The 19,601-nt window shown below is 37.9% G+C and overlaps 1 protein-coding gene across 1 annotated transcript in view; it reads left to right on the top strand.

Moving 5' to 3' along the window:
* SVEP1 (sushi, von Willebrand factor type A, EGF and pentraxin domain containing 1) overlaps positions 1 to 19,601 on the top strand; it is a 340,439-nt gene that overhangs the window by 142,070 nt on the left and 178,768 nt on the right. Inside the window, exons 4-6 of the mRNA XM_043978458.1 lie at positions 2,236 to 2,394; positions 3,489 to 3,668; positions 7,726 to 7,905. Of these exons, the coding sequence (XP_043834393.1) occupies positions 2,236 to 2,394; positions 3,489 to 3,668; positions 7,726 to 7,905 (519 nt within the window). The remainder of the gene's footprint in view (positions 1 to 2,235; positions 2,395 to 3,488; positions 3,669 to 7,725; positions 7,906 to 19,601) is intronic.

The raw sequence follows: 19,601 nt of genomic DNA, 5'->3' as shown, positions 1-19,601 counted from the left end.
AAATGACAAGGAGAATGAGAAGAATCAGGCAAACAAGTATGAAAAGTCAGAGAGGAAAAGGTATCTAAGAGGAGAAGGTAGTAATCATCAAGTGGTGACAAGTTTGAAAAGGATGACTATTGAGAAAGGGCCATCAGACTGACAATTAAGATTTCATTGGTAATTTTGGAGAAAGTTGATTCTGTTAAGTGATGAAATCAGAAACCAGATTGACAAGTGAGTGAGAGGAGATGAAATGAAGGCAATGGGTGTAGAAAGCTTTTTTTTTTTTTAAGAAATTTAGCTGTGAAAAAGAAGAGACAAACAGATGGATAGACAGGGGCAGGGGGACAGAAATAAGAGGGAGAGAGTTTTCATTTTAGATAGATACATACATATACATATATACATACATATACATATACATATACATATACATATACATATACATATACATATACATATACATATACATATACTCTATCTATATCCTGGTAAAGAGTTGGGTTTTGTTTTGTTTTTGTTTTGTTTTGTTTAAGTATGAGGAATACTTGAGCATGAGTGTAAGCCAGTAGATAGAGATTGAAGATTGAGGAAAGGGATGGATGAAAATAAAGGAAATGATCAAGAAATGGTTGTATGAACGAAATCAATGAATTGCCCCAATGAGAAGAGCTACCTTTTTCTTCATTGTAAACTAGAGTAAAGGTAGAAATAGATGAATTAATGAATATGATAATCAGGACAAACTTAACCATTTCTTCTTTAGACTAAACAGAACCAAGTTCCTTTGACCTTTCTTCATGGAACCAATTTCCATCCCCTTGATTACTTCTGTTTCTCTGCAATGGGGCCTCATTTGGGGGCAAGGATTGTTTTCATTTTGGGTTTTTTTGGGGTTTTTTTGCCTTCACCATTGTCCTGTTGTAAGTACTTTAAAAATACTTATTTAAAAAACAAAAATTAAAATTAAAAAATAAATAAATGATTTGAAAAAATACTTATTGACTGACTTTTTTTTTCTACATACTTTGTGAAGTGTTGTTATGACATAGCATCTGGTGTGTATTAAGCACTTAATAAGTGTTCATTTATCTATGTACCAAGCTACATAATCTATCTGTGAAAACTGGAGACAACATATCTGACTTGTTTAAGTAACCCCATACTTTTTGTTTTACTTTATTAGAGTTTCTTAATTGGGATATCATTGCTCTGGTGTCCTTATAACAGTTCCTTGTTATCTTGTCCCTGTACTACTTGAGACCATTTGAGGTCTACCTGCAAATGATCCTGGAATATACAAACTGATGGTTTGTTTCAGCCCCTCTAACTGATAGCCCCTATAAAATTGAAAAGCTTTTGCTCCTCCATTCTTTTTGTTTGTATATCCTTACTGAGACAGTTTATCAATGACAGTTAAAATGTGGTGCCCACAACTAAACAACAGTCCTCCAGATGAGGTCTGACCAGGACAGAGTTCATTGAGATGATCATTTTGTTATTGAAAATTATGCTTTTTAGTGCAGTCTAAGGTTGTATTAGCTTTTGGGTTCTCTTATCACATGGTTGAGTCATATGGAATTCTAAAATACCTAATTGTTGGGGGTTTTTTAGACAAACTGCTGTCTTTACCTCTCCATCTCACACTTGGGATATTGGGTTTTTGATCCCATATGGAAGTCTTAATATTTATTCCTAATGTAAGGGGCAGCTTGAACTGTGTTTAGAATCAGGAAGACTCATCTTCTTGAATTCAAATCCAGCCCCAGATACTTACTAGCTGTGTTACCCTGGGCAAGTCACTTAACCCTGTTTGCCTCGGTTCCTCAACTGCAGAAAATGATCTGGAGAAGGAGATGGCAAACCACTCTAATATTTTTGCCAAGAAAACCCCAAATGAAGTCACAAAGAGTCAAGACACCACTGAAGACAACCGAACAACAACAACAACAAAACTGTTATGTGCATAAAATGAAATAACATATATAAAGTTCTTTACAAACCTTAAGGTTATTTATAAATAATAACTATAATTAGTATTTGTGTCCCAACATCTAACACAGCTCCTGGTATATAGTAGGACCCTTATTAAATGTTTGTGAATCATTTGCTTGCTTGGGTTGTATTTTTTCCATTGTCAGGGTCTGCTTTTATCATTATTTTTTTTAAATTCTGTTTTAACGACTTGCTAAACCTCATATGAAATACTAGACACTACTATGAAAGACCTGTTCCTTGCTTCTTATCTCACAGCTTGCCCATCAGGAACATATAAACCTGAAGGCTCACCAGGAGGAATCAGCACTTGTATCCCATGTCCTGATGAAAACCACACGTCCCCACCTGGAAGCACTTCCCCAGAGGACTGTGTCTGCAAGGAAGGATATCAGGCAGCAGGCCACACATGTGAAGGTTAGTTCCCCCAATTCATTAAACAGAAAAGATACAAATTTTGTTTTTCTCATGGGGGAAAGAATCCATCTTTTTCCATCGTTGGGTCATGCTTGGGGAGCCAGTATTGAGCAGTGGGAATTCTGGGAGTCTATAGGGCTTTCTTCACCAGAGACAGAATTATCAATGTAGCCTGGGGAAAATATGAAATAATAATAAGGGAGAAAGACCATAATGCCAAAACCAGTAAGAGCTCACACTCAGCTGTCACAGTATCAGTGATGCTCAAAGTTGGGTTCATTAATTCTCTCATCCTCCAGATTAGAATTTCAAGTGAGGGTTGAATCATCATAATTACTTATGTTGATTTTTTTTTTACTAAGCACTTTGCTTACAAGAGCCCTGTGAGTTAGGTAATTATGATTATCCTCCCCATTTTAAAAAGGAGAAAATTGACAGCCAGTTTAAGTGACTTTCCTAAAGCTACACATTGGTAAGTGTTAGATACGGGACTCAGAGCCAAGTCCCCTATTTCCAAATCCAGTACTATGCCTTACTGAGCATCTGTGGGCAAGATATTGGACATGATAATTTCATGCCAATTCACAGCCCATGGGGTCCAACTGAGGCAAGATTAGTGTTAACTGAATCTCCTCTGGTAGACTTGGCTATTAAAATATAGCCTAGGGGGGCAATTAAGTGACAGTGGATAAAACATTGGCCCTGGATTCAGGGGAACCTGAGTTCAAATCCGGCCTCATACACTTGACTAGCTGTGTGACCTTGGGCAAGTCACTTAACCCTCATTGCTCCACAAAAAAGAAGAAGAAGAAGTTATAAAGATATAGCCTATAGAAGTCTGGATTTAGAGTCACAAGATTTGTGGTTAAATCCTTGTTCTGTCCCTTAGTAGCTGTGTGACCTGAAAAACAAGCCACTTTGCCTTAGTTTATGCCTCCATAATGTGGAAGAAAAAAAAATCTAGTGTTTTGTGTGAATTCTAATCAACAGGCCAAATTCATTCTGTACTCAATATGGGACTTTGCTGTGGTGGATAAACTAGGATAAATGATCTCTCTTACAAATTTTTTGTTTTTGTTCAACTTAACCATTAGTGGTCCACTGCCCTGCCCTGAAACCTCCTGAAAACGGCTACTTTATTCAGAACATCTGTAACAACCACTTTAATGCAGCCTGTGGAATCCGTTGTCATACTGGATTTGAATTAGTGGGAAGCAGCATTCGCCTCTGTCAACCCAGTGGTTTGTGGTCTGGTTCAGAAAGTTTCTGCCGAGGTATGAAGATCACCCACTAAACTTGCTTATTGATCACTGTTTGCTCTCATTGATCATTAAAACACTACACAATTCTATTGATTCCTTAGACTACTGGATGATTTGTTTTAGACAAACCACTATCTAGCCACACTTCTCTATCTTACTCTTGTGAGGTTGAGTTCTTTATGCCAAGTGGAAGACTTAATATTTATCCCTAATGTAACAGCACAGTAGGAGGGAGAAGGGGTAGGAAGCTTTTAATTAGAACAACTGAGTTCACTTGGCAGACTAGGATAAACGGTCTCTCTTAACATTGTTTCCAACAAGAGGACCTGCATTTTCTTCACATTGGGGCCATTCTGGTGAGTTTAAGAAGGAAATATAATTCTCAGAAAGATTATGCCCCCAGGAAAATATAGTCTCTGCCTGTTCTAAGATGAATTGAAAGAAACTCCACTGGAAAAAATTAAAGGTTATAGACAACTAAGGAATAATCCTAACAATTATACCTTAAGAACTCTGAAAATTACTTATTGGGGAATACATAAAATTAAAAGAAAGCATAATTCCTAGAGAGGCTGAGCAGGCTAATACAGATTTATAGATTATAATAAGGATAGTTTTTAAATATGTTAAAATTCATGGATTACTTATAAGTAATAGACACATATATATCCCTGAATATTAATATTCAGGAACATTTATTAAACACCTAATATGTGCTAAGCACCGTGCTAAGCACTGGGGATACAAAGAGAGGCAAAAGATAGTCCCTTCTCTCAAAAGAGTTCATGGTCTTGTGGCGGGGGCGGGGGGGGGGGGGGAGACAACATGCAAATAACTGTGCAAACAAGTTATATGCAGGATAAATAGGAAAGAATCGAAAGAGGGAAGGCACTGGCATTAAGGGGGATCAGGAAAGGCTTCCTGTAGAAGGCAGCATTTTTGCTGCAATTTGAAGGAAGCCCCTTTCCAGCAGGGTCAGTCTGCTTCTTTTTTTGTCTTTGTATCGCCTGCATCTAGAACAATGCCTGACACTTAGCAGGCACTTAGTAAATGCTTGTTGATTGATTGTTGTCCACTCTACTAAAGAGATAAGGTGTGAGAAAATGGGTTTTCTTTTATGGACGGAAATGGCACTATTGATGATAACAACAATAGGACATATTCTTTGCATTGTTTTTCCTCCCGTGCTGAGGTTTTGAGCCTTATGATCCACACTCATTCATTTGGCTCTGCTTGTGTGAATGCTGCTAAGCATTTGTGACACAGCTGCCTGGGATTAGGGGTGCAGGCTGTAGCCATGGAACAGAAGGTAATATATTCACACACCTACACTTTCTCCACTGCTATACTTTAAAAAAAATTCCATTAATTTTATTTATTTTTTAAAATAATAAACATTTTTATTTATAGTTTTGAGTTTTGATTTTTATCCCTCCTCTCCCTCATCTCTCCGCTCCCTGAGGTGGCACATAATCAGATATGGGTTATACATGTGCAATTATGTAAAACATGACCATATGAGTCATTTCGTACAAGAAATACTGGTGAACTTTTTTAAAAGTGTTTTTCTATCTAGTCTTGACCATAGTGTTTGGGGCTTGGGGGGGTTGATAAAATGTCCTCTTGTGTGTGATTTGAGAGGTATATATCCTAGATTTATTCAACTGTGAACATGTATCCTTTAGAGAGAATCCCTGGGGTCAGGTACTGTCTTGCTTTTTGTATTCCCAATGCCTAGCACAATGTGCATGGCCCATGGTAGATACTTAATAAACATGTTTGATTTTTTTTTTTTTTTTGGTGAGGCAATGAGGGTTAAGTGACTTGCCCAGGGTCACACAGCCAGTAAGTGTTAAGTGTCTGAGGCCGGATTTGAACTCAGGTCCTCCTGACTCCAGGGCCGGTGTTCTATCCACTGCGCCACCTAGCTGCCCCAACACGTTTGATTTTTAAAAAGAACTTAGCTAGGTGGCACAGTGGATAGAACACCGGCCCTGGAGTCAGGAGGACCTGAGTTCAAATCCGGCCTCAGACACTTAACACTTACTGGCTGTGTGACCCTGGGCAAGTCACTTAACCCTCATTGCCCAGCAAAAAAAAACCAAAAAAGAACAAACAAACAAACAACAACAACAACAAAAAACCCTTATCAAGTACCTGGTACAATTCTGTGCAAATAGTAGGAGCTTAATAATTGTGTGGTATTGATTCTGATGATGAATTTTGCCCCTGAATTCAATGTGAAGGCTTACCTTATTGAACATCCTAGTTAAATGGTTCCATAAAACATGACCCAAGCCAAATGCATGCATGTTGGGGATGTGAAGTAAGGAGAAAACATTAGTTTTACTGGAGAAGAAATGAGTTTAGCTGAACCTTGAGGAAGAAGAGCCACTTGCAAAATTGGATTCCATGACCATGGGGAAGTGGTAGCTGCCTCCAGAGACTGACCAGGTCAGTCACTGGAGTGTGTGAGAAAACAAGGGTAGAAATAATCCTAGAGGGGCAGCTAGGTGACACAGTGGATAAGCCTACTGGCCCTGGATTCAGGAGGATCTGAGTTCAATCCTGCTTTAGACACTTGACACTTACTAGCTGTGTGACCCTGAACAAGTCACTTAACCCTCATTGCCCCACAAAAAAAAAGGAAGGAAGGAAAGAAGGAAGGGAGGGAGGAGGGAAGGAAGGAAGGAAGGAAGGAAGGAAGGAAGGAAGGAAGGAAGGAAGGAAGGAAGGAAGGAAGGAAGGAAGGAAGGAAGGAAGGAAGGAAGGAAGGAAGGAAGGATCTTAGAACTGAATGGTGGAAGTTGAGCTCTGGTTGGCTAGAAGGTGGCTGATTGGTGCAGAGGGTGAAGAAGAAAATTTATCCTTCTATTATTCTGGGGCAAAGAGGGCCAGGCAAGACAAAGGGGAATAGGGCACAAATGCGGACCAGTATAAGGTAATTTGAGGGTCATAAATCTCTAGCTCTAAAGAACTGATTGGGTGATGTCCTTATTGCAGGGTGGGGGGGATTTGGTTACAGTGATTTGTACTGTGAAATTAAGCTGGTTGGGACAATACTGCATAGGCTACACCTGGATTATTTTTACAACTCCCCCACTCCGGCCCCAGATATTACTCACATCATTAAGACCTGAGGACTTTGGTGTTCTTGTGCGTTTTGGAAAGACACAAGGTTTACCAGTTTCACATTTCCCATCATGTTACAGAATGTGCTTCTCGGTTATTTATGTAATAACTACTGGGAAAATTATTGAAAGATGCCAGATTTTTCATATTTTGACACTAGTTGAAAAGAGCCTGGTGGTTTGCCTCCCCCATTAGCACTGCCAGTCATTTCACAAAATTAACTCCCTTAACCACTTTGGGGAAGACATCCAGGCCTACACTAAAACAGATGGTAGATTTCAAAGACTCCATTTCTCTTGCTCTGCACTATTCTGTTTCAGTTGTAGTATGATTTAATTTCTTGTAAAACTGACTCACAAAATCCCAAAACTGAATCCTAATCTTTTCTAAACTGTCCACCTAGGTCACAATGCAACTATTGAAATTAGAGTGTGCTTGATGAATTTTTAAAAAGAAAGTGAGAAAGCACATTCAGCTCAATTTTATATGAGCTACCTACCATCATTTATGTTTCAAAGTGGTATCTTTGGGACAGGCTAAGAGAGCACAGGGAGGCCCTTGGGGTGTAAACTGGAAAGATTGCCATTGGCATGCATGGATGTTTGCACTTTGGGTCCAAGCCTCAGTGGTCTTCAAATTAGCTATAACCCTGTATGCATATCTACAGTGTGAATTCAATGAAATAATTCAGAAAACCACTGAAACACTTGGGCTGTCTTGATAGCACATCAGTGACCTACATGCATTTTTAAGTATGAAAGAAACCAAGCTTTCAAAAAGCCTTTCATAGTCATCATTTCCCAAAATATCAGCAAGACCATGTTATCTTGGTAAGATGCGATATGAAAACCTGCTTGTTTTATTTAATTAGTGCTATAATAGTCATTCTTGCACTTATTTAGTTAAACCGGAATCCATTTCCTTTCTTGTTATATAGTTCGGACATGTCCTCAACTCCGCAAGCCTGAGAATGGTGAAATCAGTTGTACATCAGGTGAAACATTATACAGAACAGTATGCTCGATTACCTGTGATGAGGGCTACAGATTGGAAGGGAGTCCCAGACTCACTTGTCAAGGAAATTCTCAGTGGGATGGAATAGAACCCCGATGTGTGGGTAAGTTTTCAATCATTAAGCTACCCGCTTACATCTGTTATAATCCAGTGTCTTCTCGTGATGACCTCACCTTCCAACATGACTCCCCAAAAAAGGAATGAGGTTATAATCTCCAACTGCATATGTTGATGATGTCTAGTGTAATGCCTAATTTACCTGGAATAATTGAGGTACAAGATCCCTGTTGTTCCATAAGTGAGTTTTGCAAGTGGTAAGTTTCTCTTGTAAAGGACCAAATTTTTATTTCAACCATTTGGGATGGATATTTTTTCAAAATGTTTTCTGGCCATAGTACTTCAGATGTGGTCTTACTGAGGCAGAGTAGAAAAACTATTATTTCTCTCCTTTAGAATACTTTGCTCTATTGTTGCAACCTAGGAAAACATTAGCTTTTTTGATTCATGTCATCTTGTCTCATATTGAATTTTAAATCCACTAAAATCCCCAGGGGCAGCTAGGTGGTGCAGGCCTGGGCCTGGAGTCAGGAAAACCTGAATTCAAATCTAGCCTCAGATACTTAACTGTGTGACTCTTGGCAAGTCACTTTACCCTGTTTGCCTCACTTTTCTCTTCTATAAAATGAGCTGGAGAAGGAAATGGCAAAACACTCTAGTATCTTTGCCAAGAAAAGCCCAAATGGGGCCACAAAAAGTCAGCCATGACTGAAAAAAGACTGAACAATAACAGGAAGATGATCTGAGTTCAAATCCAGCCTCAGACACTTACTAGCTGTGTGACCCCAGGCAAGTCATTTCACCTCTGTTTGCCTTAATCCACTGGAAAAGGAAATGGCAAGCCACTCTAGTATCTTTGCCAAGAAAACCCCATGGACATTGTTGGTGCATTATGGTCCACAGGATCACAAAGAGTCAGACACTTTTGAAGAAGAACAACAACCCCAAAACCCCAGATCTTTTTTTCACAGAAACTGTTGGTTAACCATGCCTATTCTAAATTATAATTATGAAGCTGATTTTTTAACTGAAATTTAAAACTTTTCCTTTGTTCCAATTAAATTCAATTTTATAAAATTTGGCCCATTTTTTAATCCATAGAAATATTTTATGGGTGTGGACTCTTATACAACATATTAACAATCCCTTCTAGCTTTACATCATCAATTGATAAGCAGGTAAAAATCATCAGAATCGCTGACTAAAAATACTAGACAGCACAGGACCAAGTGTGTCTCCTTGGTGAACTCCCATAGAGACCTCTCTCTGAGTTGATATTGACCTACTTAATGATAGCTCTTTGAATTGACAGCAAATTCCTGAATGCTCCCAACTGTACAATTATCTAACCATATCTTTCAGCCTTATTTAAAAGTATAGCATGACTTCCAAATACTTTATTGAAATGTAAGCGTGCTGTGTCTAAGTATGTTACAAAAATCTAGGGATAACCAAATCTCAAAATCTAAAATAAGTATATTATATCTAAGTACGCTATGAGAAGCAAGCTACTGCTCTGCACTTAAATTCCAGCTCTAGAGCCAGCTGACTAGGCAAGTCATTTAATCTCTTGAAGTCTTGGTGTCCTTACCTGTAAAAGGGGGGCAATAATACAAATACTACCTGCCTCAAAGGGTTACAGCGATTGGAAAACGCTTTTATTATGTCTACAGCATTCCTTTGATCTCCCAATCAACAAAGGAAATTGCTTTCTTTTGGTATGATCTATTCTTCATGAAGTCATCTTGGATTTTAATGATGATTGGTTGCCTTTCAAAATATTGCCCATCTCTTTAATTTTTCCAACAGTTAAGCACACTGGTCTTTAATTTGCAGAATCTGCCCTAATAAAGGCAATAATTACCCTACAGTATTTCCGATTCTTTTCAACCTTTCAAAGATCACTGACAGATGCTCAGCAATTACACATACCAACATTCTTTCAGTCTCTTAAGGCAGAGGTGTCAAACACATGGCCCATGAGCTTCATTAATTGAGAAATTTTTAATAAAATGAAATACAATGGAACATAGATGATGTTAATATGTGGTTTGCTAAATTATATCCACTTTGAGCATCAGACAAACCCTTCATAGACTTCCTTTTTCCCTCAACATATGTAAAACAACAAAAAACACCCTTTTGGTTACCTTAGTATTCATTGCCAACTTAGGTACCTTATGGATTTTAGTGTTCCTAATGCTATTCTTACAAAACCAGACCTAGCCTAATAGTTGCTGAGATAAGGACTCATCCAACAATTATGCCTCATTTGAACAAGAATTTATGGGACTATTGCTATATAGAAACTGTGAAAAGTCTAAGCCTGCTCTCCCCAGGGGCCTAGGTGAAATAGGGGAGAAAATTCCTTCGAGGTGTTAGGGGAAAACATTTGTACTTTATTCTTCCCATAGATCTTAAGTAAATATTTCTTTCTAAAAGCTGTTTTTTTAAAAAAAGAAAATAAACCGACCCACAATACTTTAAAAAACTAATTCTCATTCATTTACCCATTAACGCTTTTATGTTCTCTACATTCAAAATAAATCTGAGTTGATTGATACATTCTCTGTGTGCAGATAATTATATCTCTTTATGGGAGAGAGTATAGTATAATGGAAAGAATATTTTGGATTCAGAAGACATGTATACAAATCCTTACTGTGATGTTTATTACCTATATGGCCTTGACTCAGTACTTAACCTTTCTTAGTCTCATTTTGACATCTTTTTTTTTTTTGCAGGGCAATGAAGGTTAAATGACTTGCCCAGGGTCACACAGCTAGTAAATGTTAAGTGTCTGAGACCGGATTTGAACTCAGGTACTCCTGATTTCAAGGCCAGTGTTTTATCCACTGCACCACCTAGCTGCCCTCATTTTGACATCTTAAAAAAATAAGCATATTGGACTAGCTGACCTCTAAGATCCTTTCCAGACCTAATCATAGGTGCTATTGGCTGCTCCCTCCACATCAGAATCGTATCTGCCAATATCTCTAAAAGTTCACTCCTGAGAGCTTCCTATCTTTCTTTGGCTGACTTCTGCAGAATATTAGGCCACTGGCTACTATCATTCTTCTGCTGAACCTTTACCCAAACTTGGGCTATATAATGGATAATGATCAGCTTTCTTCTCCTCTATCATGAACTGTATGATGAAGTTATCTCTTGTCCCCAAAGTACCCATCATTTCTTCTGCCTTCTTCCTCCTTATTAGGCAGAATAATTTCCAGAGTAACACTTCCCTTATTGCTTCTGTGACCTTTAGGGTATGAAATTATCATTACAGCAAATCACCAAAGTTTTAGCTACTCTCCTTGTTAGAGGGTGCCTTCGGATTCAAGTTAGGATTGCTCTTTGCCTCTTTACGTTCTTTTTCTTCTTGATTTCCTCCTTGAAAATGCTCTTATATTCTTTCAAAGAATACTTTTTGGGTCATGTAGAAAGAACAACTGCATTGCCCTAAACCTCTCACTTTTCCACATAGGACAAAAATCAATGCACTTTCGATTTATTTTATATTTATCTTGTATGTGCCTATTTATTCCCATGCTGTCTCCTCCAACAGAAAGTAAGTTCCCTGAGGAAAGGGACTGTTTTTGCCCTGCTTTGTATTTAAAGTCCTTAGCACATTTCCCAGCACATAGTAAGTGGGTAATAAATGCTATTTGATTACTTGTTCCTTGTACATACCTAAGTGCAGTGGTGTGCTAACACTACAAATAAGGGCTTGATTTATTGGGCAGGGGAGGGGGTACTCAGACTTAAGAAAGTGATGGAGAACATTTTAATATTGCAGATTAAATTTAAAAATGATCATGCATACATTTTCTCCCCAGAGAGCCAGTTGTTCAACATTTATGAGCACACCCTTGAAGGTGTTACTTGATACTATAAAATGAGATGATATTTATAAAGCCCTTAGCACAGTGCCTAGCACATGGTAGACACTCACTATAGAAATATGCACTCCTGTCTTCCCTTGCCCTGTCAGAAACACAAACAGTGTTTATTCTCTATAGGTCACAACAAAGTTCTACTTTTGCCCCATTCTTCTCTGAAGCAAGATCCTCAATCTTCCTTAAATGATGACTAAGCAGAGGGACAACTTCTCCCAAACCCCACTTAATAACCCTGAGAATAATTGCAAATATACTTTACAAAGTATAGGGTCTCCCCAAAGTCTTTAAGTTTTAATAACTTAAATTTATTAAGTGTTAACTTCACTATCTTCAAACTGAATTAAGTCTTTGGGGACACCCTGTATAATGGAAAGAACAGTGGACTTAGAATCAGTAAAAACTAGGTTTCCTTCCTAACAGGGGTCTCCAAAGTTGTTTAACCCTTTAGAGGTGCAGACTATGCATGACTACCTTCCTTACATCTAGCACAGTAATTGAATTATGATGTCTCAACCCCAAACCCAGCATGAAGAGGCCTATAACCTATCCTATTCTTCTTTATCTCACTCGATCATTGCCCCAGTTTCACCAGATGTACATTTGAAGGCATATTATTCATATATTTTATGATATCCAATGATAAAAAGACAGCAGCTACTAGTAGCTGTGAGTTTGAAAGTACTTCCAGTAAAATTCAGTGTTAGGCCTCATAGATTAAAGCCATCAGCCGATTGCAAGCCACAAGTGGCAAAGCAAACTCTACAATAAGTCTGTTTGTAAATTATTCTAAAATATGTGATTATGATGCATATATATGTCCATGCATGTGCTAAATCATATGAATGTGAATTATTTCTATTTTCCTCAAAACATTTTAAATGCAGGTGTTTATAGACATGCATTATACTCAAACAGTGTAATCTAACAAAAATCAATCTCTTTTCTTACTTTTTAGGTTATAAGCCATAATGTAAAAGTTGGAACTATTAATAATATATTTAAATAGACATTGGGTAAAACCCTATTCTAGTCCATTAGGAAAAGCTCATTCAAATAGGAAGAATTATTTTGAACTGAAAGAACTATTCCAGTCCGGAAATGACCCAGACAGAGAGACTACAGTTGTGTAATAACAATGATAAACATATCAACAATGAAGAAGAAAAAATGCGTTATACTAATAACCTTTCTAGTGAACACATCTGAAATTAATTGTTGCTCTGAAAGCAAGATTAAATGTTGTCTTAGAATACCATTTCTAATAGTACTATTCCACTGTGGTGTTCAAATGAGCCACAATCAAATGCCTGGAAGAGAAAAACCTAGATATACTTCTATGATCTCTATAATATTTACATACCTACATGGAATATATATAATGTTCTTCAAGCTAAATCCTAATTATTGATCTTTTGGATGGAAATTTCCTTATTCATCCCTGAATGCAATAAATAGAAGGTTGGGTTTAGAGTTCAAAAATGCTGGGCTAAAATTTTGCCCTGGGTACTTACTAGCTTTGTGACCCATCTTTGTAACTTAATTTCTGTCTACCTCAGTTTCCTCCTCCATAAAAGTGAAATAATACCTCCATTAGTTAACTCTACCATGTTGTTTTCAGGATCAAATGAGATAAAAGTGTTTTGTAAATGATAAAGTACTATATGAATGGTAGGGGAAATCTCAGCCAGTGATTTCATTGGTGTAAGGAACTTGCGAAGGGTGAAAATACCTACTGGTGCCTGTGTTCATGTAACTAGCATGTGTGAGACAGTACTTGAACTCTGATCTGACTCCAGAAATGGCTCTCTATCCATACTGCCTCAAAATGCTTAGCAGTAGAAGCAGTAGTGAGGTGGTACAGTGTATAAAGTGTTGAGCCCAGAGTCAATAAGACTCATCTTCCTGAGTTCAAATCTGATCTCAGACACATACTAGCTGTGTGACCCTAGACAAATAACCTTACCCTGATTGCTTTAGTTTGCTCATCTATAAACTAAGCAGGAGAAGGAAATGGCAAACCACCATAGTATCTCTGCCAAGAAATCGACTAAAGGGTCCATGAAGAATTGGACACAACTGAAAAACAACTGAACAAGTAGTAGTAGTAGTAGTAGTAGTAGTAGTAGTAGTAGTAGTAGTAGTAGTGGTAGTGGTGGTGGTAGTAGTAGTAGTGGTAGTGGTGGTGGTAGTAGTAGTAGTGGTAGTGGTGGTGGTAGTAGTAGTAGTGGTAGTGGTGGTGGTAGTAGTAGTCGTGGTAGTAGTGGTCGTGGTAGTAGTGGTGGTAGTAGTAGTGGTGGTAGTAGTAGTGGTAGTAGTAGTAGTGGTAGTAGTAGTAGTGGTAGTGGTAGTAGTGGTGGTAGTGGTAGTGGTAGTGGTAGTGATAGTGGTAGTGGTAGTAGCAGCAGCAGCAGCAGCATTTGTACTATTTATAACATGCTATAGAACATGCATTTAATTATGGCCCCTATTCCACTGAAAGCTTATATTTCTTTCTTAAAGAATCAATCTATTTTATGAACCCTTATTCCCACCATTAAAAATATATAGTCAGGGGCAGCTAGGTGGCGCAGTGGATAGAGCACCGGCCCTGGAGTCAGGAGTACCTGAGTTCAGATCCGGCCTCAGACACTTAACACACACTTACTAGCTGTGTGACCCTGGGCAAGTCACTTAACCCCAATTGCCTCACCAAATATATATATATATATATATATATATATATATATAGTCAGGGCAGCTAGGTGGTGCAGTGGATAATGCACTGGCCCAACATTCAGGAGGACCTGAGTTCAAATGCGGCCTCAGACACTTGACACTTACTAGTTGTAAGACCCTAGGCACGTCACTTGACCCTCATTGCCCTGCAAAACAAACAAACAAACAAACAAAAAAGTATATAGCCAGGAGAATTGTTATTATGATCAATGAATATGTAATAGTAATAATAGCAACTAACATTTGTATATTATCTTAAAGGTTTGTAAAGTACTTTACAAATATCTCATTTTACCTTCACAACAACCCTGGCATGTTAGTGTCATTATTATCCCCATTTTACATACAAGGAAACTGCGGCATGCAGAGGTTACATGACTTGCCCAAGATGATAAAGGTTAGATTGGTTGTGCTATATAAGTATCTGAGGCTTGTTTTCATTTGTTCAGTAAAGATTTATTAAGTGCTAGGTACTGTTCTAAGTGCTAGGACTACAAAAAGAGGCAAAAAAGACAGTGCCTGCCCTCAAGGAAATGACAATATAATTTAAAGTCATCTATTTCTCTTCTGTACCACCTAACTACTTTGTGTATAGGCCACACACTGTGCCGGGCTCTAAGGAATGTAAAAAACATAAAATATGGTCTTTAACCTAGGAGAGAAAATAAGGAGGAAGATGATATAGAACCATGGGTGAAATGACTGGGAATCCACTTCTGGAAAACTATACAATTCGCTGACTGTATGCTGAGAAACTTGATTTACACATGTAAAGCAGCAAACCAAAAGTAGCTTGATCATAAAATGAGTCAGAAATTTTCCTAGAAATTAAAGGGATCATTTTTTTAAAATGTATGCCTGAAATTATCATTAGCCACTATGGAGTCAGACCAGATCTCAAAGTTTCATGGGAATTATAGGGGGTGGGATGGGGTGGGGAGAACCTCAGCTAATCTTAGCTTGGCAGAGTGAAATTCTTATTCACAATTTGGTTTCAGCAGCAGAGACTCATCATAGAATGGCCAGTTGCCAATCAAAGGGAAACATTCAAAAAATGTTATTCCAGATGGCTTCCCGGGAACATAGTAGCAATAATTTACATAGGCAACTATCTAAGACTATTTGTTGCAGAAAAGGTACTGATCTGTATTGGCAGAAGGAATTTCCCTCCCAGGAGTTCTCTGGAAAACCTACTCTTGACCCTTATGGTGATGCTTCTATCCCTGAACCAATCTCTATTTTCCCAATGTATTTCTGTTGCTATGACATAATTTGTCTTCATGAACAAATTTGACCTCATGCTCTGTCATGTTAAGATTTCAATATCTTGTGTCCCTATCCTCCATTTATTATAGGTTAATTTAGGAAATCACAGGCCTAATCCTCTCCCCTAAATCCCATCCCCCTACCAAGTGACATTATATAGCATTTAAGGTTTATAAAATTTCATGAGATAAGAAATGGGGCTGGAGATTAGTAATAGGGTCTCTGTACCCAAGCATGGTAATGCCTCTATTTTTCTTTTTAAATTATTTACTATGGGGGCAGCTAGGTGGCACAGTGAATAAAGCACTGGCCCTGGATTCAGGAGTACCTGAATTCAAATCCAGCCTCAGATACTTGACACTAGCTGTGTGACCCTGGGCAAGTCACTTAACCCCCATTGCCCCGCAAAAAAAAAAATGAAAATTATTACTATGAACTTAATATTAAGCATCAAGACAAAGTAACTATAACTATTTACATTTGAGCAAATGGATCTCTACAAATAAAATGTCACAACAATTTCAGTTACTCCCTCTAAACCTCCATCTAATTTTTGTTGTATGTGGTTATAGTCGATAGATATTCTATTCTTTAAGGTCTATTTTTTCACTTTGAATTATTTCAAAAACATCTTTCCATATTTCTTTTACTTGTCTATCTTAATTGTTTTATATTACTCCTTTTGAACCTCAGTTTATTTGTTCAACATTTAGATGGCTTCCAGTTTGGGGGTTTGTATGTTTGTTTTTGCAATTTTCCTCTATTCTTTAAGTACTGAAAGAGTAAGCTATCTCCATCTGTCAGTCTATTTTATTGGTTCCCTAAATCCAATGATTCATTCTCCATACCTTAGTTGTAGCCCACACACTAGACCCTAATCTTTATTCCTACCCATTCTATTCCTCCCCAATGACACTATGATCCAGTTCACCCCTCTTTTAGCCAATTCCAATGTGCCTGTTTGAACTCTTGCTTTATTCTCAACAAACTCCCCCACATCCTTAACCTTTTCAACTATCATTCCAGTTCCTTGCTTGAGCAGAAATCTGATTTTCCCTATGGATACCACATCCCTTGTAACCTCTAATGAAAGCTATTTTTTATTCTTCTATCCCACTCCTCCAGCCTTCTGAGGAGTTATTATAAGCTTTACTTCTCTCAACTACAACCAGAGGGGAAGCTAGATGGTGCAGTGGATAGAGTACTGGTGCTGAAGTTGGGAGGACCCGAGTTCAAATCTCACCTCAGACACTTTATAGCTGTGTGAACCTTTGCAACCCCAATTGCCTTAAATATCTGGGGTCATCTCCAGTTATCCTGATGTATATCTTGCCACTGGACCCAGATGGCTCTGGAAAAAAAATGGGGTTGGTAACTTTTCACAGCCCTGCATCACTTAAATCCAATTCAGTACAAGCCATGACATCACCTTCCAATGTGATGGTTCTCTTTAAGAACCAAGGACAAACAACAATACTTCAACCAGAACATTCCTCTGCCACCATACCAAAATGACCTTCCTTTGAATAATATCCAATTTATTTGTATTATCCTTTCCCCAACTTTGTTGTTGTGATCCATCAAATTTTTTGTCCATTCTCCCAACTTTCTCATTGACTTTAATACTTGGTTCATTGTCTTCCTCTAGATTTTATCCTCTGGCTTCTCCTTGGGTATTTCTGTATTTTTATTGTTGATCCCTCCAATAGTCTGACCATGAAAGTTCTAAACCTCCTCATTTCCAAAAGCCTTCACTCTACCTCAGATACACAGCATACTTGACACTTCAGCAACTTGAAAACTTGTGTTGTCTTCAAGACTTGTATTCCCTCCAAGACTCTAAATGTTGAAATTTTGTTCTCTGACCACAAACTTCATGATGACTTCTCTCTTATTAACATTCTAAACCTCCATTCTTTACACTCATGGTAATCCTTCTAACTCTGGATCAATCCCTATATTCCCAATTTATTTCCTTCCTTCTTGCTTTACTTGTCTTCATACACTGCACTGACACCATGATCTCTCATGGTAATATTGCAATACCACTAACCATTCTGGACTGCATTCTGGACTGACTAGAAAAAGCCTTTTAAATTCTTGAAAACAGCAATGTCTCCTCCCTTTTGGCCCTCCTCCCTATATCTGCAATTCCAAGTATTCTCCAGACTTAAACATCATTTCAACGGATCTTCATGTGATAAGGACTCAAAGCCCTTTGTCATCCTGGATGTCATCCAGCTTATAAATGCCCTTCCTCAAATGTGGCACACAAAGCTGAAAACAACACTCCAGGTTGACAAAGACAGTGGATGGGAGGAGTAACATCTCCTGGGTTCTGGAAGCTATGTAGCCCTCAGTGTAGCCCAATAGTAGCCAATTCCTGCTGAATGAGCATTTCCTTTCTCCTCTTGCCAATATGCCTCTCCATCAACCACCCTAATCCCAAACAATCAGGCTAGTCATTCTAGAGCAGGGGGTTTTAACTTTTTTATGATGGACTTCTCAAAATAATGTTTTAAATACTTAAAATACATAAGATCACAAAGAAAACCAATTATTTTGAAATGTTATTATTGAAATACTGAAAAAAAAAAAACAACCAGATTCACATAACTGAGGTAAGGAGGCTGTGTTTTAGAGGCAAAGTATATATAAATCACCTACCACACCTGACTCTGACACTACCTGTGTGACCTTAGGCAAATCATTGAACATTTCTGGACCCACTACTCATATGTAAAATGAGGGGTTTGGACTAGATGACCTCTGACTTTCTTTCCAGTTCTAGAGCTAGGAATCCATGTTCCCTTCCTCCTATTGGGAACATTTACTCTTCTACCACAGATTCACTCAAGGGCTTTGTTACATCCATCTTTGTATCCTGAGTATCTCATACAACATCTTGCATGAAATTTGTGCTTGACAGATATTTGTTGAATTCAGCTCAATTTATTTCATTTCTCACTTTGATCACTGATTTTTCTTTTACACAATTTGCTAGATATAATTTCATTAGGTTTTTTTTTTAGTATCTGGTTTCTGTTTTGATTCTCTGACTCTAGGTCCCAACCTCTTTCTTACTTCATAATAGTTTACTATTAGGCTTAGAAATATGATAAATGACAGCAATCTCAAAGCACAGAACATTAGACTAGTTGACCTTTATTCCTATTTGCTAAATAACCATGTGACATTTAATAGAGTAAAGAAATTTATAAATTAAAAGCAAAATTTCCAAAATGAATGAGTCATTATATGTGATTGCCTTCAAAAATTTCAAAATATGTATCTTGCCAAGTCTTATAAACTCAAGAATGTGAACAAATTTTTGATACGATCCCAGAGAAACACAAGGTTTATGAAATCATGAATTTGTAGTTTTTATTAACAAAGACTTGGAACCAATCATTACTCTATATGTATGTATTGGTGTTGGGAGTGAGGGTACATAGGCAATGGATTAGTAGGCTATTCAATTTGCCTGTAGATATAAGACAGCTATTCAATGCTGGCTCTGTCATTTAATTCATATAACCATGAAAAGTCTCAACTTCTCTAGACTTCAGCGAAGTTTCAGAAGTTTGAGGATTCCCTCGACCTCTAAATCTTGTAATTGTTCAGTTGTTGTCACATCTGACTCTTTGTGACCCCATTTGGTGTTTTCTTGGCAAAGATACTGGAATGGTTTGCCATTTCCTTCTTCAGATAATTTTACAGGTGAGGAAACTGAGGCAAACAGGGTTAAATGACACAGAGCTAGTATCTGAAGCCAGATTTAAACTCACAGAGATTAGTCTTTTGGGGCAGCTAGGTGGCACAGTGAATAAAGCACCAGCCCTGGATTCAAGAGATCCTG

The sequence above is a fragment of the Dromiciops gliroides genome, chromosome 1, assembly GCF_019393635.1.
Source record: "Dromiciops gliroides isolate mDroGli1 chromosome 1, mDroGli1.pri, whole genome shotgun sequence".
Taxonomy (NCBI): Eukaryota; Metazoa; Chordata; class Mammalia; order Microbiotheria; family Microbiotheriidae; genus Dromiciops; species Dromiciops gliroides.
Note: the sequence above shows the minus strand (reverse complement) of the source record. Positions and strands in the feature narration are given on the sequence as shown.